The sequence below is a fragment of the Caloenas nicobarica genome, chromosome 3 (assembly GCF_036013445.1).
Source record: "Caloenas nicobarica isolate bCalNic1 chromosome 3, bCalNic1.hap1, whole genome shotgun sequence".
NCBI lineage: Eukaryota > Metazoa > Chordata > Aves > Columbiformes > Columbidae > Caloenas > Caloenas nicobarica.
Genome location: NC_088247.1, coordinates 31,411,851 through 31,433,533, shown reverse-complemented (window position 1 = coordinate 31,433,533; position 21,683 = coordinate 31,411,851). Strand labels below are relative to the sequence as shown.

Here is a 21,683-nt window from a genome sequence, read left to right as displayed (position 1 = left end):
CAGAGATTTTTTGATAAGCTCTTACTACAAGTGTAAAGTAATGGGACTGCTTAACCTTGGCAGGTCCTTGGTTTGATCCTTGAGACCTCATTTACTAGAAACACAGTGGGCACACTTATCAGTCTGCATACTAGTTATATGATTAATTGAGTATTTAGGTGTAATTATGCACTGCTTTGAATTCAGTTAGTGGCCTTTTGGAAGTGGAGTAGTCTCTGGATGGTTGTCCAAAGACTTCATTTGTCACAAAAAAAAATCTTGCTGAAGTTGTTAAAATGCTCAGTGCAAAGTCAGAAGCCTTGGCTACAACATTAATTAGTTTTAAATTATTATTACTGTTTTTCAAGCTCATCTAGTGGAATTTATTGGCCACGTTAGGACTTAAGGGTAACCAAAAGAAAAAAATATTAAGTATCTAAAGTTTTATATAAATAATTTACTTTTCTGCTTCTGTCACCCATTCGTCCCCAGAATGTATCCTGGTGATCTTCAGTTATCTTTTTTTACTCTCTCTTTCCTCTGTTTTTTCCTGCTTCATCATTTAGTTTTAATTTATTCTCTTTGTCTCATCTCTTTTGTGGATAGTCTCTCAAATGATTGATTTACAAAATTAGTGTATAATACTTCTAAGTACACTGATGTCTCTGATCTGGCCCTGGTAACTGGACCTGGGGCTGCTACATTCAGTGTGTGTGTTGCACCCTTCAGTCCATTCTCTCTGCTAAGTTCCCTCTAACTTTTCTGTTAGCTGATATATTGCTGGTGTTTTACAGATCTGACATATGGGTAGGATTGTATGTATTTAGTGATAGAGAAATTGAAAATATTTTAAGGTCTACTACAGCACAGCTTCCAGCGCAGGGTACACATACAAATACTGGTATGTGACTCTTCGTGGTGGACGGCAGTGGGTCCGTGCTGACAATGGGAGGTACTCACCAGATCTACAGGCTGAGTGTCCCTGGACCAGGTGGTTACAGATGGTGGGTTCCTGCCCATGCCCCCGCACTCCACATGCTCTGTGGGTCAGATAAGCACCTCCAAAGCAGGCAGCAAGCATCTGGGAATCTAAGGCTGCAGTCCCAGGCTGCGTGGAGAGGCAGAGATGAGAACATGGGCAGCTGGTTGGGATCATTAAGTGCTCTGTGTAGGTCCTGTTAGAGAAGTTCCTTTTCCTTACGTTTCCTGCTGCAGATACTCAGGCATGGCTTCCAGAAATTCTTCTTAAATAAATAATTCGCAAAGTGCAGCATCGAGCAACTGGAGCTGGGTGTCTCCTGAAGAGGGACCCACAGCAGAAAGAAACTCGGGACGATTGTACCCCCGCAATCCAAGTCCCCACCCACTGTGCGTCGCTCTGGGCCAATTGCAGAATTAAGAGTCTGGGGTCTCTCTGTTCTTCATTGGATCTCTTCTTTTTTTGTCAGGCAGGCTGTCGATTACAGTTCTGACCTTCAGTTGCTATTTTGCACCTGCAACTGGAGAAAATAAGTTTTTGGTAATAACCAAAGTATTATTCTGTTAGACGCCACTCTGTTCCTTTATTTATCTCCAGGGACGCAGCTCCCCTTATCTTCTAGCTTGAAGACTCTGAGGCCTTTTTTACTTAACAAAGCAGAAAGTTCAAAGGTTCATAGCTTGCAGAAGTTATGCTAAGCAAATTCACTTATGGTAAGCAAGTTCTGTAGAAGTAGTTTCTAAACAAATTCTATAAGAAGCAGTATACCAAATAATTCAACAAGCTAGGGCAGTCTATTCCCTAACAGTCCTCACTGGGTGATTGCACTGGAGCTCTCAGCTTGCAGGGAATTCATGGCCAGAAGGCTGGCCATGGGGTAGCTGGGTGTGGGGGAGGCATGGATTGCTGGGGTACAGCCCCTGCTGTTTGGAGTCCTAATTAGGCTGGTGAGGGGATGCAGTGGACTGGGAAAAGGAGGGGAATGGCTTCTCCTGGGCCTGTGTGTTGGCTGGACACAGGAGCTGTAGCTGCTTCTTTTGGTATCACTGACATTCCCTGCCACTGCTAGGGGCACGTTAGCAAGGACTTACTCCCATGAGATCCTGCAGGTAGTTGGCCTCCCTCTTTCAGAGGCTGGTGATATTATAATATCAGATATGTGATGCAATGAAAGTTTAATTTTTGTAGTAAAATATAGACATAAAATGAAATACAGCCAGGGAGCACTAAGTAATAGCAAAGGAGTTATGTAGGTTATGCAAGATGAAAAACTTTACCTTCTGCTATGTATTAAATGATTAAAATGGAAGAACTCTGATAAATGCATGAAATTTTCCTGGTGTTATACCAAGTTTTCTAAAGACAACCTTGCAGATACAATCCTGGTATGACGTTATGTGGCTTTTAAACTCTACTCAGCCAGGACGCTTTATTACTTCAAATCTCCTAAAGAGGTTTGTGATTTTATATGCCAGTGTTTCATACACATCACTGACACTGTTCTCCACAAAATTATCCATTTGCTTTAGCTATGTAAGACTGAGGGATCTGTTTTCTTAGAGGAAGTGTATTGTCCAAATAGGCAGAAACACATTTGTGTCTTGGACACTTCTCATTAAATTATTCAGAGAAATACTAATGGAAAATGTAAACAGGAACAGTTTGGTGTTCTTTCTGATTACCAAAAAGCTCTAGTTTAATGGATTTAGACCTCAGGGAAGCACTGGCAAAAAACCAAACCAAAACAAACCCCCAAAAACCCACTAAAAATGACCTCTTTTATTATCAGTTTAAATGCACCGTTAGAAAGAAATTATAGAATAGATGTTTTTATCACGGTACTTGATAATTAGTTAAACCCAAAGGCTTTAATGTCTTCATTCCTTTGTGGAAGTATATGTGTTTGTAAATACGTGTAAATAAATGCTACTGCAAGGCAACTTAATCAATAATTTAATTTTTCTCCTGATATTGATTACCTAATAATAAAATTGATATTTAGCATTAGTTAAACAAGTTTTCAAAGTGATTTTGCAGAATCAAACATCGTGATTTTTGTATTTTTTTAATCCCAAATACTCTATTCTTGGCAAACAGCCTGACTAGATGTGGAACCTTCCCCACATTTCTGACCTTTTTTTTTTTCATATTTCACAGGGCAAGGGGCTTCTTGGACCACCTGTAAGTATCAATTTTACAATTCATAAATATACTGATTAATGAATCTGCTTAAATATTCAATAAAGCTGTTATACTGTAATAAAAAGTAATTCAGTGAAAAAAGAGACTTTTAATCCTGGTGTTTTAGGTCTATTATGTGTTCTTTCTTCAGCTACTATCGAGGTTACTTAGGTCTATGGTATATGGGGCAAGAATACTGGTGTCTGAAGTCATAGTTTGTTGTTTCAGAGAATTAAGTTTCACTCCTTGGATGCTTGTTATAGAAGTATTGTATGGTTTAAAAATACTGTTTAACTTGGTTGTTATAGGGTCCAGCTGGTGCAGCAGGACTTCCTGGGGAAGTGGGTCATGCTGGTCCACCTGTAAGTACTACCATGTTTGCTAAAAATGTAGGTTTATTCAATTGCTAGAAGGTAGTTATAGAAAAAATGAATAATTACTGTGCCATTTAAACACTATTTGGGTTATAACCGCACTCGAAAACATATTTTTTTCCTCTACAGCGATCACTGGTAGAGGAAAGATTGTGTTTGAAGCTCATCAGAAATAAGAAACAATTAATAGCACAGAGTCAGGAATACCCATTAGGTTAGAATTAAATGCTTCATATAGTGTCCCACACTCTACTTCCCCTCTTACTCAAGGAAAGCTAAAATTGAACAGCAAACCTGCCAGAAATACAGGAAATGCAAATCTGAACATTACATGCAGATGTTCAGCTTTACTCCTCTATTCTCACATGCACATTATGGTACATGACCACGTGCTATTTCTGTTTTCCATTTGCATATCAGTGTACATGGCAATTCAGTATTTCTTCTTAGTCTCATTTTAAGTATGACTCCATCTACTGACATTACCGTTACACTGTGCACTCCATTTCAGCACATGGTCATATTTTGACTCCATATTTTACCACTGAAATGCAAATTGAAACCAAATGTTATTTTTTTACTTGAAATCTGAAACAGCATTAAAATTTTCTTTAATGAAGCCTACTTTTAAATGCATACCTCTCCCTGTGTGTTGTGTTCAGTCACATAAATTAATATAAAAATATTTAAAACTGCCAGTTTGTTTCAGAAGATGATGCATCCAGCTTACTGTCATGTCTGTAGCAAGGGCAATAATGGGTACCTAGGGAAGTGTATGGGCTATTGGTAAAATGACATTTTTCTGTCATACTGTCCCACATTCTGGCAGTTGGCAGTTCAGAGACAGCCTGAATCAGAAATTGCATCCGTGCTGCTTTATTCAAAAGATGTACATGTGCTGATCCTCCATTAATGTAGTCAGTCCCTTTTTGAATCCCTTTATATCATGAGCCTCCACAACACTTTGTGATAATGAGTCCCGCAATGTAATTATACCTTGTGTGGGAAAGAAAGATATAGCTCTTTAAAGATACAGCTTTTTAAAGATATAGCTCTATAGCTCACACATTGTGAGAATTACTGAATATTTTTTCTATGTTCATCTTGTTAATTTCATTTATGATTTAATAACATATCAAAGATAATATCAAAACAACAGTATTAAGTTAAAAGGTGGTTCCCGTCAGAATATTATATTTATTTTAATTAAAAGCACTCAGAAAAAATAATTTGCAGAGATTCTGTGTTGTCTTCTGAAAGCACTGGACATCAAAACTTCACAAACAGGAGAAGACTCTGACTTGATAAATTCATCTTGGGCTCTGAAAAAGGGGATTCTTTTTCCTCTCTGCGATTTGGACATTTTTGCCAGTTATTAGGATTCTTTTAATTCAGAGCTTAATTAGCAGTTATGAGACAGATGACTGCATAGATGGTCCTGTGTTCAGTTGTTTCAGCTTTCTAAAGAATCTGAAAATTCATTGGGATTTTTCGTGGCTCCTATTCCGCAACATGGCTCCCGTTCTACTAAAAAATCAGTTTTCCCGTGCTACTGTGGGACTTATGTTGTGGGTTTATGTTTTAATTGGCTACCTAGCCTGTCCTTCTGTAGCTACTTAGTTTCTCACTGTTATTACAGAATCACAGAATGTTAGGGATTGGAAGGGACCTCAAAAGATCATCTAGTCCAATCCCCCTGCCAGAGCAGGAAAACTTAGGTGAGGTTACACAGGAAGGCGTCCAGGCGGGTTTTGAATGTCTCCAGAGAAGGAGAATCCACAACCCCCCTGGGCAGCCTGTTCCAGTGTTCTGTCACCCTCACTGAGAAGAAGTTTCTTCTCACATTTAAGTGGAACCTCTTGTGTTCCAGCTTGAACCCATTACCCCTTGTCTTACTGTTGGTTGTCACCGAGAAGAGCCTAGCTCCATCCTCGTGACACCCACCCTTTATATATTTATAAACATTAATGAGGTGTTGTATGAATATGTAACTTATGGTTGTCATTATTACTTTGAATCAGCAAAATTATATTACCCTTTTTTTAGGGAGATCCAGGAAAAAGAGGGCCACCAGGGCCACCAGGACCACCAGGCCCTCCGGTAAGTATTTGACTTTAATATGTGCTAATGTCTGAATTATACATTCTTGGTTCTTAAACAAAACTCCTCCTCAAGTCCTACAGCTGAATACTGACTTTAGGATTTCAGCAGGCTATATTAATTCCTAATGTCTACAGGCTTGTGTTCGAAGCTTGAGATACAACTCATTTAATCATATCAACATTCAGTCTTCCACTTAGAGAGTTTCTAGTCTTCATGGTTATAAAAGATAGTTTGAAATGCAAACTGTGTAACTTCTGTCATGACGTTTTCCCATCTTTGCAAATGGTCTTAAACTGTAACTTTTACAGGTTTTAAACTTCACTGTGAATTATAATATTACTGTAAATGTAGTCTTTGTTGGACCTCACCAGTAGTTCTTCAGCAAAGGTAGACTCTTCTTTGTTAAGAGGAGAAAAAATTAATATTTGGCTCACGAGCAAGAAATATATGCTCCCAGGTGGGTTAAGTTCTGACGTCTTTCTTGCAACCAGGCCTGCTACTTGCAAGGGATATAAGAAAACTTTATACCAGTGCTTTGCCTCTCTAGGGGAATGGTTATGTTCTTTGAGCCCCTTGGGAGGAAGAATGTGTGTTATGCCTTTGTCTTGTGGCTATTTACCTGCCCAGAGAGATCAAATGGAGCATTTGGCAGACATATCAGAGGCTGGGTGCTGTGAAATGCAAACTGCTGGGAAACGCGTGTCATACTAATGTCTTTTTAAAGCTGTACTGTTCCTCTGATGGACAGACCCTACATCTATATGCTTTACTTATCCATGTTTCTTGTTTTCATGAAAGTTGCCAGAGAATTGGCAGAGGGATTGTAAAAAATGCGAATGGTGATGTGGAGAGGAGTATTTAAGAAATAAGTAAAAAGGAATTCTCAGTAGTGGCATATGCTACTTCTACTTTTTAACAGTTTTATCGTTTTTAGATTTCTGAAGTGCCACAATCGCACTCCACTTGATGACATTATGGACCCAAACATACCCTTAGCTTTTGCTTTTTTTAAATCCTTCTCTATAAGAGGAGACCAGTTCATTCCTTAAACTCCCTCGTGCTTCTTTCTGAAACAGTGTGCTCAGTCTCACTGGACTTTAAAGAATCCAGCTGCTGCTGTGAAATGATATTTCTCCCTGTTGTGCCTCATAAGCCTCCCGTTAGCTTCCATCAAGTATTTGATTTAATGTGAGGAGTGGCTTCCCCCTACTGAGTCCGTGTCGTTGTACACTGAGGTCTAGTTTATTGCAATTCCATTAACTGACAGACTTCTCGCTTGTCTACTAATACTTCTGTTGTTCGCTGTAAAGAGCTGAATCTTTTGCTGGATGGTACTAAGTTGGAAAAGTAAAAGTTATCTTTATTACATAAATGGTCTTCATTTCTGTTGGAAATTTATGAGGTTTGGATATATTTGCTCTACATTTAATAGAAAATATGTTTAGGTAGCTTGAAAAACAAAATAAGTATTTTGTTTTTCAGAAAAGTTGATCTAAGTAGAGGACAGGTTTTTGCAGATACCTGCAATCCTACAATAAAGTCCCACAGTTTAGGTGTTTTTCATGTCGGAGATATTTTGGTTGATTATACTTTTGATTCCAGCTTTAGATAATAGTATTTTCTGTTTTGTCTGATGACTACCTTGTCTAATGAATCAGGTCTGGTTATTTCTCTTTTACTAACTTTGATTAATTTAATTTAATTTAGGGAACAATTGGCCTGCAAGATGGTGACCCATTGGTAAGATAGCTGTCCACTTTTTTTTTTTTTTTAAAATAGTCTCAGACAACCTTATTCAAACTCTGTGGTACTAACTGTGTGGATCCTTTTCCAGTGTCCTAATGCTTGTCCACCTGGCCGCCCAGGACATGCTGGCTTAATGGGAATGAAGGTAGGAGAATCGGTTTGTTCAAGCATTCCTTACAGAGATGTTGTCTCAAAGCACTAGGGAGGGTAATTGCTGGCTTGACAGAAGGGCAGTTCACTGTTAATTTCAAAAAACATTGCATCAGTGTGGATGCTTAGGGTTATTTCAACTCTTGACTGTCAAAACAACCTCTCCTTGTAGAAATCTCTTACTGCTGCTGTAATCTTCAGTGTAAAATTTATGCAGGGCACTGAAAGGATTAGAGCATATGAAGGATTGCTTCATTCACTTTCTGGACCATTTGTAGTCTGTGAATTGTATGAGGTTTAACAAGGCCAAAGTGCTGGGTCGTGCACTTGGGTCGTAACAACTCCAGGCAGCGCTACAGGTTCGGGGAAGAGTGGCTGGAAAACTGCCTGGGGAAAAGGATTTGGGGTGTTGGTCAACAGCCGGCTGAACATGAGCCAGCAGTGTGCCCAGGTGGCCAAAAGGGCCAACAGCATCCTGGCTTGTATCAGGAATAGTGTGGCCAGCAGAACCTTGAATCCTGTGTTCAGTTTTGGGCCCCTCACTACAAGAAAGACATTGAGGTGCTGGAGCGAGTTCAGACAAGGGCAACAAAGCTGGTGAGGGGCCTGGAGCACAAGTCTGATGAGGAGCAGCTGAGGGAACTGGGGCTGTTCAGCCTGGAGAAAAGGAGGCTGAGGGGAGACCTTGTGGCTGTCTACAACTACCTGAAAGGAGGTTGTAGCATGGAGGGTGTTGGTCTCTTCTCGCAAGTAACAAGTGATAGGACAAGAAGAAATGGCCTCAAGTTGTACCAGGGGAGGTTTAGATTGGATATTAGGAAACATGTCTTCAGGGAAAGGGTTGTGAAGCGGTGGAACAGGCTGCCCAGGGAAGTGGTGGAGTCACCATCCCTGGAGGTGTTTGAAAGACGTGTGAATGAGGTTCTTAGGGACATGGTTTAGTGCCAGAGTTATGTCATGGTTGGACTCAATGATCTTGAGGGTCTCTTTCGACCAAAATGATTCTATGATACTTAGTATGTGGTGTAAACTAGATAGGTGAGGAATCATTGGTGAATGGGAATTGCACAGGGAACAGCAAGAGAGTTCTGGGGAATCTCTGTCTGTTTTGCAAAACTCAGTATTTTAATTTTTATTAATCTCTTTTATTTATTTATTTTGCTTTTTATATTTATTTTAGGGACAGAAAGGTTCAAAAGGAGAACCTGGTGAACCAGGAAAGCAAGGTTATAAGGTAAGGAAAAAAAAGAGGAAAAGCTGCAGCTGTGTTTAGCAAGCTAATAGTAATTGAGCCTCTTCTTCAAAAACGGTACTATGTTTTGTTAGAACTATTAATTTTTTTACTAGAGTACATGAAGACGTTCTGCACATCATAGTGCTCCAGAGTAACCAAAGACATATCTCTGTTCTTCATTCACCTCTACTCTGTATTTTTTATGATGCAGAAGTCATACTGCTCTTGCTTTTTATTTTGATTGTTCAATTTAATTTTTATGGAACTTATGGCACCCATTGAAGTAATTATTAAATGGAAAATGTCCAAACATTTACATGCAAAAGAATTCTGTGGGTTTACCAAGTAAATTTCTCGGTGGCACAGATGAGTAGTAACAGGAGGAAAAGAAGAAAAAATGTATTGGATAGGTAGAGGACACAGTACAAGCTCACAGGTGAAGAAAGACTATAACCGTAGTAAAGAGGCAAAGTTTGATTCAGCTTGAAAACTGAAATGTGAACTCTTTTAAGGTGTTTCATTTTAATTAACCTGGTTTAATGTTGAAATATTTGTAAGAAAAGTTGAGAAGATTTGGACTGCCTTGGTCCATGCTTCAGTACTGGAGGAAAAAAATCAGAGAATAGTCTTTAAGAAAACTCCTGCTCTCTATTCCTAAGTGTATTGAAAATAACATTAATTAATTAGAAACAGCTTGCCTATTTTTTCCCTGAATATTGAGCAGTTGTCTTATGCTCTAAAATCTCTTTTTGCAAATTAAACTGTCAGTAAGTACTGTCATTCCATTAGTGTGCACTGTCACTGTATGAGAGAGGTTATCATCTAATCAAATAGGAGTTTGACCAGATAAGGCATTTTACCATTTCAATTTTCAAAAGTTCTGAAGTGCCATGTGGTATTGTGACGCAGAGCTACTAGCATCATGTCCCGTCCATTCACATGTATGAATATAACTCCATTGGACATTTAGTCTAAAAGAACAAGAAAACCTAAAGGGATTAAAGTCAAGGAAAAAAGGGATGACAGTTTAAAAGTCAATATAATTATTCTTCTTTATACTGAGGTTGTCTTGAAATTATCCTTTTGACTAATAGTTGAATGGAATGTGAACCTAAATGAGTATCTGTCTATGTTCTGAGGGAGTAGTGTGATTTCATTTGCATTTCCTTCAAGCAGGACATGGTGACAGAAAACTGTAAGTAGTAAATGTACCTCCTGTGCTGAAGGAGCGATGTGTGTGGTTTGGATTACCTACAGATGTATTCCTTTTGCTTTCCAGGGTGAAGAAGGGGACCAAGGACCCATTGGTGAAGTGGGAGCTCAAGGCCCTCCAGTAAAGTATTTCCTCTTAAACAGTGTTACCCGTTTGCTTTATTATGTCATTTTTTTTCCTTATTGTGAGAAAACAGATACTATAAAATCTCCATGCTCCTTTCTCTTTATTCTGCCATATTGTCTATGAGTGAAAGTAGGATTATAATATTTAAGTCCCTCCAAAAATCTACATTATCGCTTGGCACAAAGCTCTAAATAGTTCTATGGAAATGCTTATTTTAAAAAGTATTTAATGTTCTGAATTTTGTTTTGTGCTTAGATTATACAAGTAGCTGTGTTGTGTTTTGTTTTTCCTTGGCCTTCCTTTCTGTAGCTTTGATGACTCTGACTTCCTCCTGGCAAAGCTAGTGTTTGCTCAAAACATGGTCAGCTGTGAAAGTCAGACTTAGCTAAGACTTGAGGATTAAGTAGCAGCCACTAAAGAGCAGATTTTTTTTTTTCTTTTTTTTTTCCCTTTTTGCACGCCAAGGAAGCAGCCCTCAATCACACCTATGATTTTGGAATTAATTTTCTTGTCCTGCTTCACCTGACTTCTTTGTTCTGGCACATACCTCCTCAGCTTGTTTCCTTGTGAGGAGCTCTTCTTATGGTTACCACAGCTGAACAGGCAATGGTGAACTGAATAAAGCGGTCATTTTAAGTAAAAGAAATAGGCATAACACATTTAATTTCTACAGTGTATTTTCTGATGGAGTCTTATGCTTTTTTCATTGGTGTGGAACTATTTCTTTAATGCCATTGGTGTCCAGATGTGATACTGTACAGGATCTTACCTTCATGCACATGACATTGAAATCCTAAATTACAGAATTCTCTATAAACATGAGACAACATAAACCTCCAGATTAGGACTAGAGAAAGCTAAAGAAAGAACAGAAACTAAGAAAGGGAAAGGGTGTAGTCCTTCTTATGTTTGATGCTGAAAAACTTATCTCTGGGGCCCTGGTGCAGAGAAAATACTTGTGTATGATGCAGCTTCTGCTGTCTGAAGGGCCTGTGGGGGCCAATTCATTTAACTCAGTTTGGTAAAGTTCTATCACTGTGAAATAACAATAGAATTAAAAACCAGTTAGAGATTGACTTTCCCTTTTTTTTTTTAATGCATCACTCCACTGTTTCACCAGTTGATGACCTTACAAGCAAGCTTTAAAATAATTGTTTCTTATTAAAATGTAGGATTCATAATGCACAGAAAGTGATGTCAGACAACCTATGGAAAAGAGGACAGTGCTTTGGAGGCACAGGTGGAGAGGCTGTAGGCTCTGTTGTATTTTCTTGTATGTTTCTTACACAAACAAATGTAAGGCTCAGATCCATAGGAGGGATTCGGAATACAGTCTCCACAGCAGCACCTGCAATCCAACCCTTTTATGTAATGCGCTGACAAGAAGACTTGCATAAGACAGTCACCTCTGGGAGAGGTCTTGCTTTTGATAGAAAGCAATGAGTACTGCAATGCACCTACTTCCATCTCTGATCTTGGAACAAGGATTAGACTGTGGGTCTCTCCCTTGCTGAGTGGCTGTAGTCACTGTTGTGTTATCAAGATTTTTCTCATGTTTTGGGCTGATGAAGCTTTAAATGTTCTGTGCAAGTTTCCATCTAACTTTGTAAGGAGCAAGTAAAAGGGCTGCCCATCTAGAGTCTGGTCAAGGAGTAGGTTTGCCTGTGCTGCATTGAAGTGCCTGCAGCTGCTTCATTAACACAGCTGCAGCGCATACTTCTTGTTTCAGGACAAACATGTTATGGCTGAGGGTTTGCTCTCTCTGGGGAGAGGAGATGTGCTATGTGGTTTTGTCCTCTCAGGAAGAAGAAAAATTGAAGCCAAATTTCCTGTGCGACTATTTTGAGGGAAGTGATAACAGTTCTGATACATCCTGTGGCAGTAGGATGTCTCCTCAGTCCAGCCTCTCAGGTGTGGCAGTTGCATTCTCAAAAACCTTGCCCAATTTTGCCTGTCTCCAGAGTTCTATGAAGTCTGATGTTACCTTTCTCCTGCATCTGTCCTACACCCCACTTAAGACAATTTAGCAGTTTTGCAAATCTGGCCTTCAAGCATTCCTCTCACACAGGCTGCACAGGGAGAATGCTTCAACTCTGGTAATCAAGAAATCAGTGGTTTTTTTTCAGTCCTTAAGTCATATTTGTCATGGTAGCATTTAACCTGATAGTTTTGTTATTCTGTTAAAAAGTCTTAAATTAGTAAAATATCAAATTACCATATAAATGAAATATTCTAATACAGAAGTAGCTGGATTTTTCCTTTTATACTAAGAAAATAGTGAAATAAGTATAAAGAAAGCATGTAGAACTCTGAGTCTTCTGTCTGAAAACTAGGACAGTTCAGATAAAAAGATTTAAGTGTAATTTGAATATACTTTTCATTTTCAGGGCATCCTAGGTATCCGAGGTATAACTGGTATAATGGGACCTAAAGGTACCAAAGTGAGTATTAACCTTTCTTTTCATAAAATGATCTGGACAAAAAAAAATACGCCCTTGATTGTTTTTAAAGCTTATTTAAATTTATCCTTTTTTTTTTTTTTCCCTGGCATTTTCTCTCTCCCACCAGTGGTATTTCCATAGCTACTGTACTTCTGATTCGGAAGAAAAGCAGCCTCATCCTTCTGATTAATGAAATACACATACTTTTCACACCTTTGTTTAGCAGGTGTGCAAGTATGTGGTTAGCAAGATACCAAGTTATTGCAGTTATAAACTATAGAATATTTTATTTAAAGCTAAAATTTATTAAATAGTCTCTCCTGTGATTTGCATCTTCCTGAAGCCATTTGCTTCTACTGTCCCAGTTTTCGTCAGGATTTTTTATTGAGAGTTTGTTCTCTCTCCATTCTTTCTGGTTTTTTGCATCTTTTGTGTTTTAAATTGCTGCTGGTGGGATTCGTGTTCATATGAGCTCTGACTTTGCTGGGTAATTTTCCAGCTCTTCATCAAAGTGTTTCTAACTTATTTCAAAACTGACTGTTACATTTCTATTCTTATGATTTTGCTAAATCTATACGGTAAAAATTTCGAGGAGTAAAATGTAGCAATCAAGCCATTGTCTCCTTCTCCAGAAATGAAATGACAGAAACCTTATTCTGTGATCATCTTGTGTTCAGAAAAACATCAAAATTGTCCTGATTATGAATTTTCTCATAAGTGATCTTTTCTAACCTCTTGGACATATTTGCTAAGCGATTACTATCTTACTTTGCTTTTCTGGCCTTCTTTGTATCTTCTAATTCATAGAAGATAATTCTTCCTAGTAATTTGCCTACATTTTATGCTGTTTTGTCTATTTGAAATATTTATTACATCTGTTTGACAAAGTTCTTCCTTATTCTCTGTAAATCTTTTTGAAAACTTTTTTCCCCTCCATTTAAAATTACTTACGGAGTAACAATTCATAATTCCACAAAAAACCCAAGGTAGATTAAAAAAAAGTTTGCTGAAGTCCTTTTTTTTTTTTTCTTTTTTAATTAGAGCTATAAAAAAACCTCAGGTTTTGAGAATTTGCAGCTCCCAGCAAACCAGGAGGGATCATAAGTTGTTAGTGTTTCAGCACTTCATTTTAATGTCTTGTGTTGTCTTCTTGTCTCATAGGGAGCTCGTGGACTTGATGGTGATCCTGGTCCTCAAGGTCTTCCTGGTGCCCCTGTAAGTAGAGCATGCGTTAGCCAGATACTTCCCAGGGTCTACCCAGTTAGATGCTAAGTCCTAAAGCTTTGTGGCTGTGAATCAGAAAAGCCTCTGATAATCCAGTTCCATTGATTCTTGATGGGTGAATAAATGATGTAACAGTGATGTCGAGGTTCTCTTGCTGCCCCCAAGGAACTGTGGCACAGGTGAACACATTTTAGCCTTTTACTATGTAATTATTACCTCTTTGTTCTGAGTGCTACTGTGCATTAGAGTGACTTGGAATTTTTCAGATTTTAAGCTAGAAAAATATTCATTCATTAGAACAAAACCTGCACAGGGCATTTAGTGCCTTTTTTTTTTTTTTTTTAATTCTTCCCTTCTCCCTGCACCCCATAGCTGAAATTTATGCTTGGAATAGCCAGTAACTGTATGGGTTGAAGAAGTGAGTGCAACGTCCTTTGTTTAGCTGTCCCTAGGTTCCTAGGGGATGGCTTGAGCTGTGTTTTTTTAAATGTAGCTGCCAGCTGCAGTTTTAAGAAACTGCATTTTGAAATACAGTATGAGTTTGAGGTATCTGCTTTAACTAAGTGTGAATTGTAATTGTACTGTTGTTGCTGTTGTTGATTTACTGGAGATTTTAGCTAATAAATACAAGTAAGCTTCCTCTGGTTTTATTACTAAAATTATATATATTTTTTTCTTATAGGGGGATCAAGGACAGAGAGGTCCACTGGGAGAAGCAGGTCCAAAGGGAGAAAGAGTGAGCACAAACAAACTTCAATTTGTGTTGACTTGCAAATATTGGTTACTTATAGCATATAAACATATTGCATAATTGGTACTCTAAAAGTAAAACGTGTCTGCATGTAAGTATGTGTTCACATTCTTCGCGTCTGTCATTTCAATGTGTTGATCTTCACTTTTAAATATTATTATTATTCTTAGGGTCCTCAAGGTTCAAGGGGAATAAATGGTCTCCCTGGGCCTAAAGGAGAGGCTGTAAGTATTTTCTTCATTTACTTCATGTCATGCTGATTTGTATACCAGAGTGCTCTCCAACAATACATAATTTTTTTTCTTTTTTAATTTCAAGGGTTTACCAGGAGTTGATGGCCGGGAAGGGATCCCTGGAATGCCTGGAGCAAAAGTAAGGCACAATTGGCATATATCTGAGCCTTGGTAGTGCCCTAGATTTGTTCAATTATTTATGGCTTTTCATTCTGCTGCTGCCTGTGGCTTTATGCGCATTATTAGGGTAATTGAATGAACTTTCCCATCCTACAAATTCGGAAGTAATCCAGCTCTGTGTTCCAGAAATGAAATTTTTCCTTTTGTTTGATTTGCATAAATTACAACTTACAATGTTTTGCAGGGTGAACCAGGAAAACCTGGAGCTCCAGGTGATGCAGGCCTTCAGGGACTGCCCGTAAGTATCTGGTATTTTGCCTTTGAAAGTTAGGCTCAGTTCAAACCACAGAAAGGCTGTATATAGGTTAGTTCAATGCTAACATTGGAGTAATTTAAGTGAAAACCTAAGCAAAAAGCCCATGAAGATGATGTGTAATGCCAGGGGAAATTCTGCTGTGTGTATCCAAAACATTTGCACAAAAGCCTAGATCTGCTCATGGTACTGTAGTGAGGAACTCGGTCTTACAAATTGTTTGTGGCCAGTATGCAATTCCTTTAGGGTTTCTCATACCTGAGACCCTGTGAATATTATGGTGTGACCCCACAATTAGATCTGGTCTCATTTTATTGACTAGGGCCAAACCTGTTCCCGGGGTGAGCTGGAAGAGCCAATCTCCTAGTCCAACATACCTTAGATGAACAATCATTTCCTTTAGATATTCTGCTGGCTCAGAACATCTGGAATGCATCACACTCATATTTCTTTCTGCGGGGGGCGAGTTTTCTAGTGTATCCCCTGTGGTGGAGTTATAGGGAATCAGTAGTGCTTTATGGACTCTTTCAGCAGGTAATCCTTGCACATTAGCTGAATAAGTTTGAAAACTCTGCCAATTGTCAAAACCTAAATGGAAACTTATTTGAAACACTATGCTGTAGGAGCAATTGCTGTCAGGATATAGTGAAAGTGCTGTATTAAAACACAACTGGAAGTAAAATTGTAATATGAAGTGAGCTCTTAAGCTTGGAAGAAAATTTGGTAGAATTATACTTGCTATGAGCTGCTGCACAGAAGTGAGGAGGGGATGAAATGTACACAAAAAGTATCTGTTAAACCAGGGGTGTCAAACTAATTTTTACCAGGGCCCACATCAGCCTCGCTGTTGTCTTCAAAGGGCCAAATGTAATTTTAGGACTGTATAAGTGTAACTACTCCTACATTTATACGGTCCTAAAATTACATTCAGCCCCTTGAAGGCAACTGCGAGGCTGATGTGGTCCCCGATTAAAATGAGTTTGACACCCCTCTGTTAAACTCTCTACCTCGAGTCTCAGGATACTGGGACTAAGAATCTATTTCTAGTCTAAGCCAGAAAAAGCCACAACTCCTCACTTTTCCATGCTCCTTTTGCCAATTTATGAAGTAGGAATAATACTCCTTATCTGTTACTTTGTGAATAGAAAGGATTTAAGGTTGGTTTGTTATTGGATAGAAGTGCTTCAATATCAAGTAAAAGGACTAGAAATACTTTAACATGAGAGAGATGGTTTTTAACACCATTTCCAGTCCCCTTAACAACAAATAAACACTGTAGATGTTATTTCTTTCAGGGTTTACCAGGCTCTCCAGGTGTGAAAGGCATTCCTGGCCCAAAGGTAAATAATTTTGAATATTGACTTTCTTATAATACTGTATTTGTGCTTATGAAGTTCTAAACTTTCTATTGTGGTAAGAGACAAGCCTTTGGCTGAAATAATTAATTATATTCTTCTATCAACTCTAGTCCTGTGCATTTTCATGACTTGCTACACGATGTGGTTTTCATGATTCCAGGCATTAAATAGTACCTTAAAAAAGCCATTTCCTTTTAAGTTTGTGAGAGTCATCTCTATTTATGTACCACCAAACGACAGCATCAATTCCAATTAAGTTTAAAAAAATATTGTGTGATTCAGGCTATGGAATGTTACAGAAAATAATGTTTGAGTTTAGTTTTAAGTAATTGAAAAAGAAAACTATATTGAGATGTAAATGTCTTCTGAAATTACGGGGAATGATATTATCCTTCTGTGATTTGAGAACAGCAGTTGAGTCTATTTTGATCTGTCAGTATGTAAACAACAAAAGACCTGAAGTCTGACTTCTGAAAAATTAGATATAATTAGGTGAAAGTTAAATGAAAACCAAAATAAAGGTGGAAGTTAAAAAAATAATACAAGCTGACTTTTTTAGATCTTACTGATTTCCTTATTTTTTATTTTAAAACGGAATGATAAACCATTGGCTTGGCTAATATTTTGCATTTTTTTTTCCAACAGGGTAATAGAGGTCGCCCTGGGGTGCCAGGTTTGATAGGAAATTCTGGTAAACCGGTAAGGTCTCAAAAGATCTAGAAAAATGAAAAGTCTTGCATTGTGCAAAAAAAATCACTTTTCCAATTTGTTGTGCTCATCTTATCTCCAAAACAGGGTCAACAGGGGCCAGAGGGAGAAGCAGGTCCAACAGGACCCCAGGGACCACCAGTAAGTATTGAATAAATTTCTAACTGAGCGTATTGAATATTGCAGTGACTCAAGTTATGGTTGCTGAAGCTAACCATGAGGTAAAAAAGATTATTCAGCACAAGTGCTAATTTCTAAGGGAAATACTAGGTGTTCTTTAACTCCCTTCTGTACCAGATGGATGGGCATCATCACATAGAGGAATCCAGAAACACATGTCCTCTGACTGTTTCTGGCTTTGGTGACAAATTAAATTTGAAACCTTTGTTTATGTTCTTCTGGTCTTTGTTTTTAAATATGCTGAGTAAAAGCTCAAACAGAGGGAATGAGGGTGGTTTGTGATAAAAAGCTGGAACCAAACTCCTTTCACTGCAACAGTCAACTCCCACCGCTGGTGTTGAAAAGCTTAAATTCAGGTAGTTCACTTGATCTTTAACTGTTTCAGTCCCTTAAAGAAACTTGTGCTGTATATTACAAAGCTTAGCCGTATGTTACAAAGTTCGGAATTTTGGACTGAGTATTCAGAACATGATTTTTTTTTGGCTAGGACCTCTTTCTAATGCACATAATGTAAACAATGAGGCAAGGCATGAAGGAAAGGCAGCCGTCTGTCCTAACTAATAAAGGAAATGGCTAGAGACTGTCCTCAGCCCCCTTGGTCAACTGGCATGGCCTGGTGTGACTTCATAGTGCTAAACTCCTTAGCACCCCCTCCTGTCTAAGAGCAGACTGGGTGCAAACAAGCTGCATATGGGCTCTTGCCTGTGTTCCCAAAACTGTTCTTGGGTGTTATCTAGGCAAGTCCAGTTTGCCTGAGACAAAAGTGTGGTAACCGTTTATTGTGGACGATGGTGGGATGCTGCTTGGGCCTGTGCCTTGGCCCTTTCTGGTTGGCATTGTCAATGTAGCTACAGTGATGTGAGGTATAGCGTTTATCTCTGCTTGGAAACACTGATGATGTAGTTTCTTTCACTGGAGATTTTCCTTAACACTAGAAATATTTGGAAGACTGGAGAAATCATTGCTGAGCGTGTAGCTCACTGCAGGAAATAATTGTGCTAAGGAAAGTGAACTCATGGCATTTGCTAAGGCTCAGTGTTGAAGACAAAGGACAACTGTTCCTGAGGCATTCTTGGGTACTAGAGAATCTGCTGGGTACAGATTTCTCTAGAGTGGATCTGGCACAGGTTGAAGTCACGTAACACTGATCCTGTTTCCCTTCGCTGTTAATCCTTCTGTGAGAGACGGTCAGTGATTTGAAGAAAATTTTCCTAAGCCAAAACTCAGTCTGACGGCATTGACAAGGCTGCAGGCTCTGTAACCAGTTACTTTTGCAAGCTTCTCTCTTGCCACTGATACCCTAGGAATACTTTCCTGGATTTTTCTGAGCTTCTGCTATCATACCATGGCATAACAGTTTTACTCATGCAGTTGTAGGGTTATCTTCACACAGGCCTTAGACCATTACTGATAGGGATATATTTGTGAGGGTATTTCATGGATCAGGAATATCTTCTCTGAATTAACTCTTAAACATACAGCAGCAGTCAGCCAAGTAACAGATTTCATTTTCTTCTGTGGTTTGCGTGATAATGTGCTAGGTGCATTAATTCATGAGATCACATTTATTTTAGACAGAATCTTTGTAGAAGTGCTGTGTCCACAGCTGCCTATGAATGATGTAAAAAGGGGATTATATGAGTGTAGACTTACTAGGATGGAATAGATGTATCTTCAGTCTCCCATATGAGCAGCTTGCAAAGATTTATTTTTGTTATTTGTGTTTAAAAGTGTTGGGTGCACTAGAAAAAGGTTTCAGCCCTATTATTCTTGAGCTGATATTTTGTATATTTGTAACAGGAATAAGAACTATAATTGAATCAGACCAAAGTAATTGCCCACTCTGATAATGCACTGTAATCTGCTGAACTATGCTTTTAATCCTTTCAATGTGAACATGAATTTACAAAATCAGCAGTCCATACAACAAGAGTTGACACGCAAGGTTAATTTTAGTAACCCTGTATTCAGACAGAAATACTTAACGCAGATTAAATACAATGATTTTTCTGTTTATCACTCTAGAGACCAGCAAGACATCTGGATATCTTGCCTTTTATTTTCTCTGTCTTTAGACAGTGCACTCATTTTGGAAAACGTGAACATTAGAGCAAAAGCTTTTGGTCAATACAAAATGGAGAAAGGAAGTAAATTGTTGATAATAAAGTAAGTTTGCGTGTAGAGCATTAAACAGTAATCTACTTCTCATCTATAGTTCCCTTAAAGCTGTAAAGAGCCTTGAATAATAACTATGTTTATCTTCCTTCTGCTCAAGACTACAAGCAGCATATGACTGGAATGGCTTTCTGTTTTGTTTTTGGGAACACCAGAGAAAACATTACTTCTGCACAAAAAAACCTGGAATGATCAAGATCTTTTGTTCAGGAAGGACATAGTGTTGGATTATTGAACCTTAGTGAGCTTTGGTCCAAGTTAAGGTTGTATTCATTTTCAGGGCAGAATGAAGAGCGTTCTCCTTCTGCAGCGTGAACATATAACAGACATATTTGAGCTTCAGCTTTTAGGAATCTGCCCCTACATTTCCAGGAAAAAAAATATGCTGGTTAAATAATTCTACACACCATGATTTTTCAAACTTCTAAAACTAGAAATTTTGAAAATAAGTTTAGAATAGCTTTTATATTTGCTCTAAAAAGATTTTTTTCTTGTGAATATTTTAGTGTATTTTTCAGATTTTGAAATTTTCTCACAACTTTAACATCTGATACTTTTTGACCGAAGTGTTTGACCAAACATTTTCAAAGCCTGAGGATTTCATGGTTACTATTCAGGTGCTCTTCTTGTCCTTTCCTTCCTATTTTGAATGATCCTCTTTAGCACTCACCTTAGTTCTTTTCTTGCTCCTTTACCCTTTGTTCTGTTTCATTCTTGATAACAGAAGACTCAGGCAGAAGTCAAGAGGGGCTGGGCTTCTTCCTTGGAGTTGGAAAAAACCTTGACGTTTCGCAGGATGTGGAGAACTTCAGTCCCTTAATGTTTTGCTGCTTGGCAGCAGCCACAGGAGAGCTCTTCTTCCCTTTCCCATTTCACTCACCGCTGTTGTTCACGTCGATACTGGGCACAGCCAGCATGGCTGGTAGTGCCAGGAGGACCAGAACTCTAGAGGACAGGCCCTCCAGTGAAGGTTTGTGAGGGGATGACAAGGCTGATTCTGCTAATATGGAAAAATAACATACCTACATTTGTGTTATATTAGAAAAATGCCCGATTTTTCAACTTTAGCTACTTGCAAAAGATATCTTTTTGAGAGAAAATTTTCATTTCAACTCGTGTGTAGGTTTTTTGGAGTTACGCAATTAAGTGCTATTAAGCAGTCATCTGTGACTCTGTGGGACAAATTAATACTTCTGCACTGTTTACCAAATAGCCTGTAGCATGCTCTGACACAAACCATGTTATTTTGCTGTTATTTTCATTATTAAACAACTGTTGCAGTGTTGCTGGAACAGTATTGTTACAAAGCAGCAAATTCAAGTTTTGGCCTTTTGCAAGTCTGTAAACATTTACAGTTTCAAGATAGCTAGCTCTTGTAGGCAAGATTACAAGTAGGCAAACTTGTGCTGGGAGACCCTTAACCTCACTGCTGACAAATCTTCCTAGGAGAAAAATAGTTTCAAAAGTACCATTTTAGCCAATCATTGCTTTTCCTTAGAAAACTTAAGTTGTCAGCACCTGAGCAGAAAAAAAAACCCCACCCAGATAAACCCAACTTTTATTTATTTAGTTTATTATTAATTTGTTCAGTAAAAGAGAAAAACAACTGGAGCCACATGGAAATTTTCTTTCGTTTCTAAGTCAAACATATTCTCCATTCCACTCTAATTGTTCTGTCAGTTAACCTTATATTTGCTTTGTGTTATGCTAGTCAATCCAAGTAATTACCAAACTCATTTGTGATTTAAACCTTTCTAAGCCAGTCACCATGGCAGGTGGCCTAAAGGAAGCAATTCTCCAACATCTGAGTGTCATTCCTAATCAGTGGAATTTAGCCATACTCCCTAAGCTGCTTAACCATTTTCTTTCATATTTGCTGAGATTTAGTAAGATTTAATTTTTCATATTGTATCTACAGAAAATACTGACCTTTGCACCTGCTTTTTTCTTCCCTTGTTTTTCTTCAGCTATTTAACCTTTAAATTGCGAACATTTGGAGAACATGTATCCCATCCTGTGTTTTTGCGATGAAAGGAGAGCTTGGAACATTTAAGGAATAATTTAACTTAAAGTTCAATACTTGCCTAGCAAATTG

At 38.3% G+C, this 21,683-nt stretch overlaps 1 protein-coding gene across 1 annotated transcript in view; it reads left to right on the top strand.

Annotated features, from left to right (window-relative positions):
* Positions 1–21,683, top strand: part of COL9A1 (collagen type IX alpha 1 chain) — a 68,440-nt gene that overhangs the window by 26,932 nt on the left and 19,825 nt on the right. The window contains exons 13-28 of the mRNA XM_065631663.1: positions 3,116–3,139; positions 3,448–3,501; positions 5,560–5,613; positions 7,324–7,356; positions 7,451–7,507; positions 8,693–8,746; positions 10,026–10,079; positions 12,473–12,526; positions 13,688–13,741; positions 14,433–14,486; positions 14,672–14,725; positions 14,820–14,873; positions 15,099–15,152; positions 16,463–16,507; positions 17,171–17,224; positions 17,321–17,374. Coding sequence (XP_065487735.1) covers positions 3,116–3,139; positions 3,448–3,501; positions 5,560–5,613; positions 7,324–7,356; positions 7,451–7,507; positions 8,693–8,746; positions 10,026–10,079; positions 12,473–12,526; positions 13,688–13,741; positions 14,433–14,486; positions 14,672–14,725; positions 14,820–14,873; positions 15,099–15,152; positions 16,463–16,507; positions 17,171–17,224; positions 17,321–17,374 — 807 coding nt within the window. The remainder of the gene's footprint in view (positions 1–3,115; positions 3,140–3,447; positions 3,502–5,559; positions 5,614–7,323; positions 7,357–7,450; positions 7,508–8,692; positions 8,747–10,025; positions 10,080–12,472; positions 12,527–13,687; positions 13,742–14,432; positions 14,487–14,671; positions 14,726–14,819; positions 14,874–15,098; positions 15,153–16,462; positions 16,508–17,170; positions 17,225–17,320; positions 17,375–21,683) is intronic.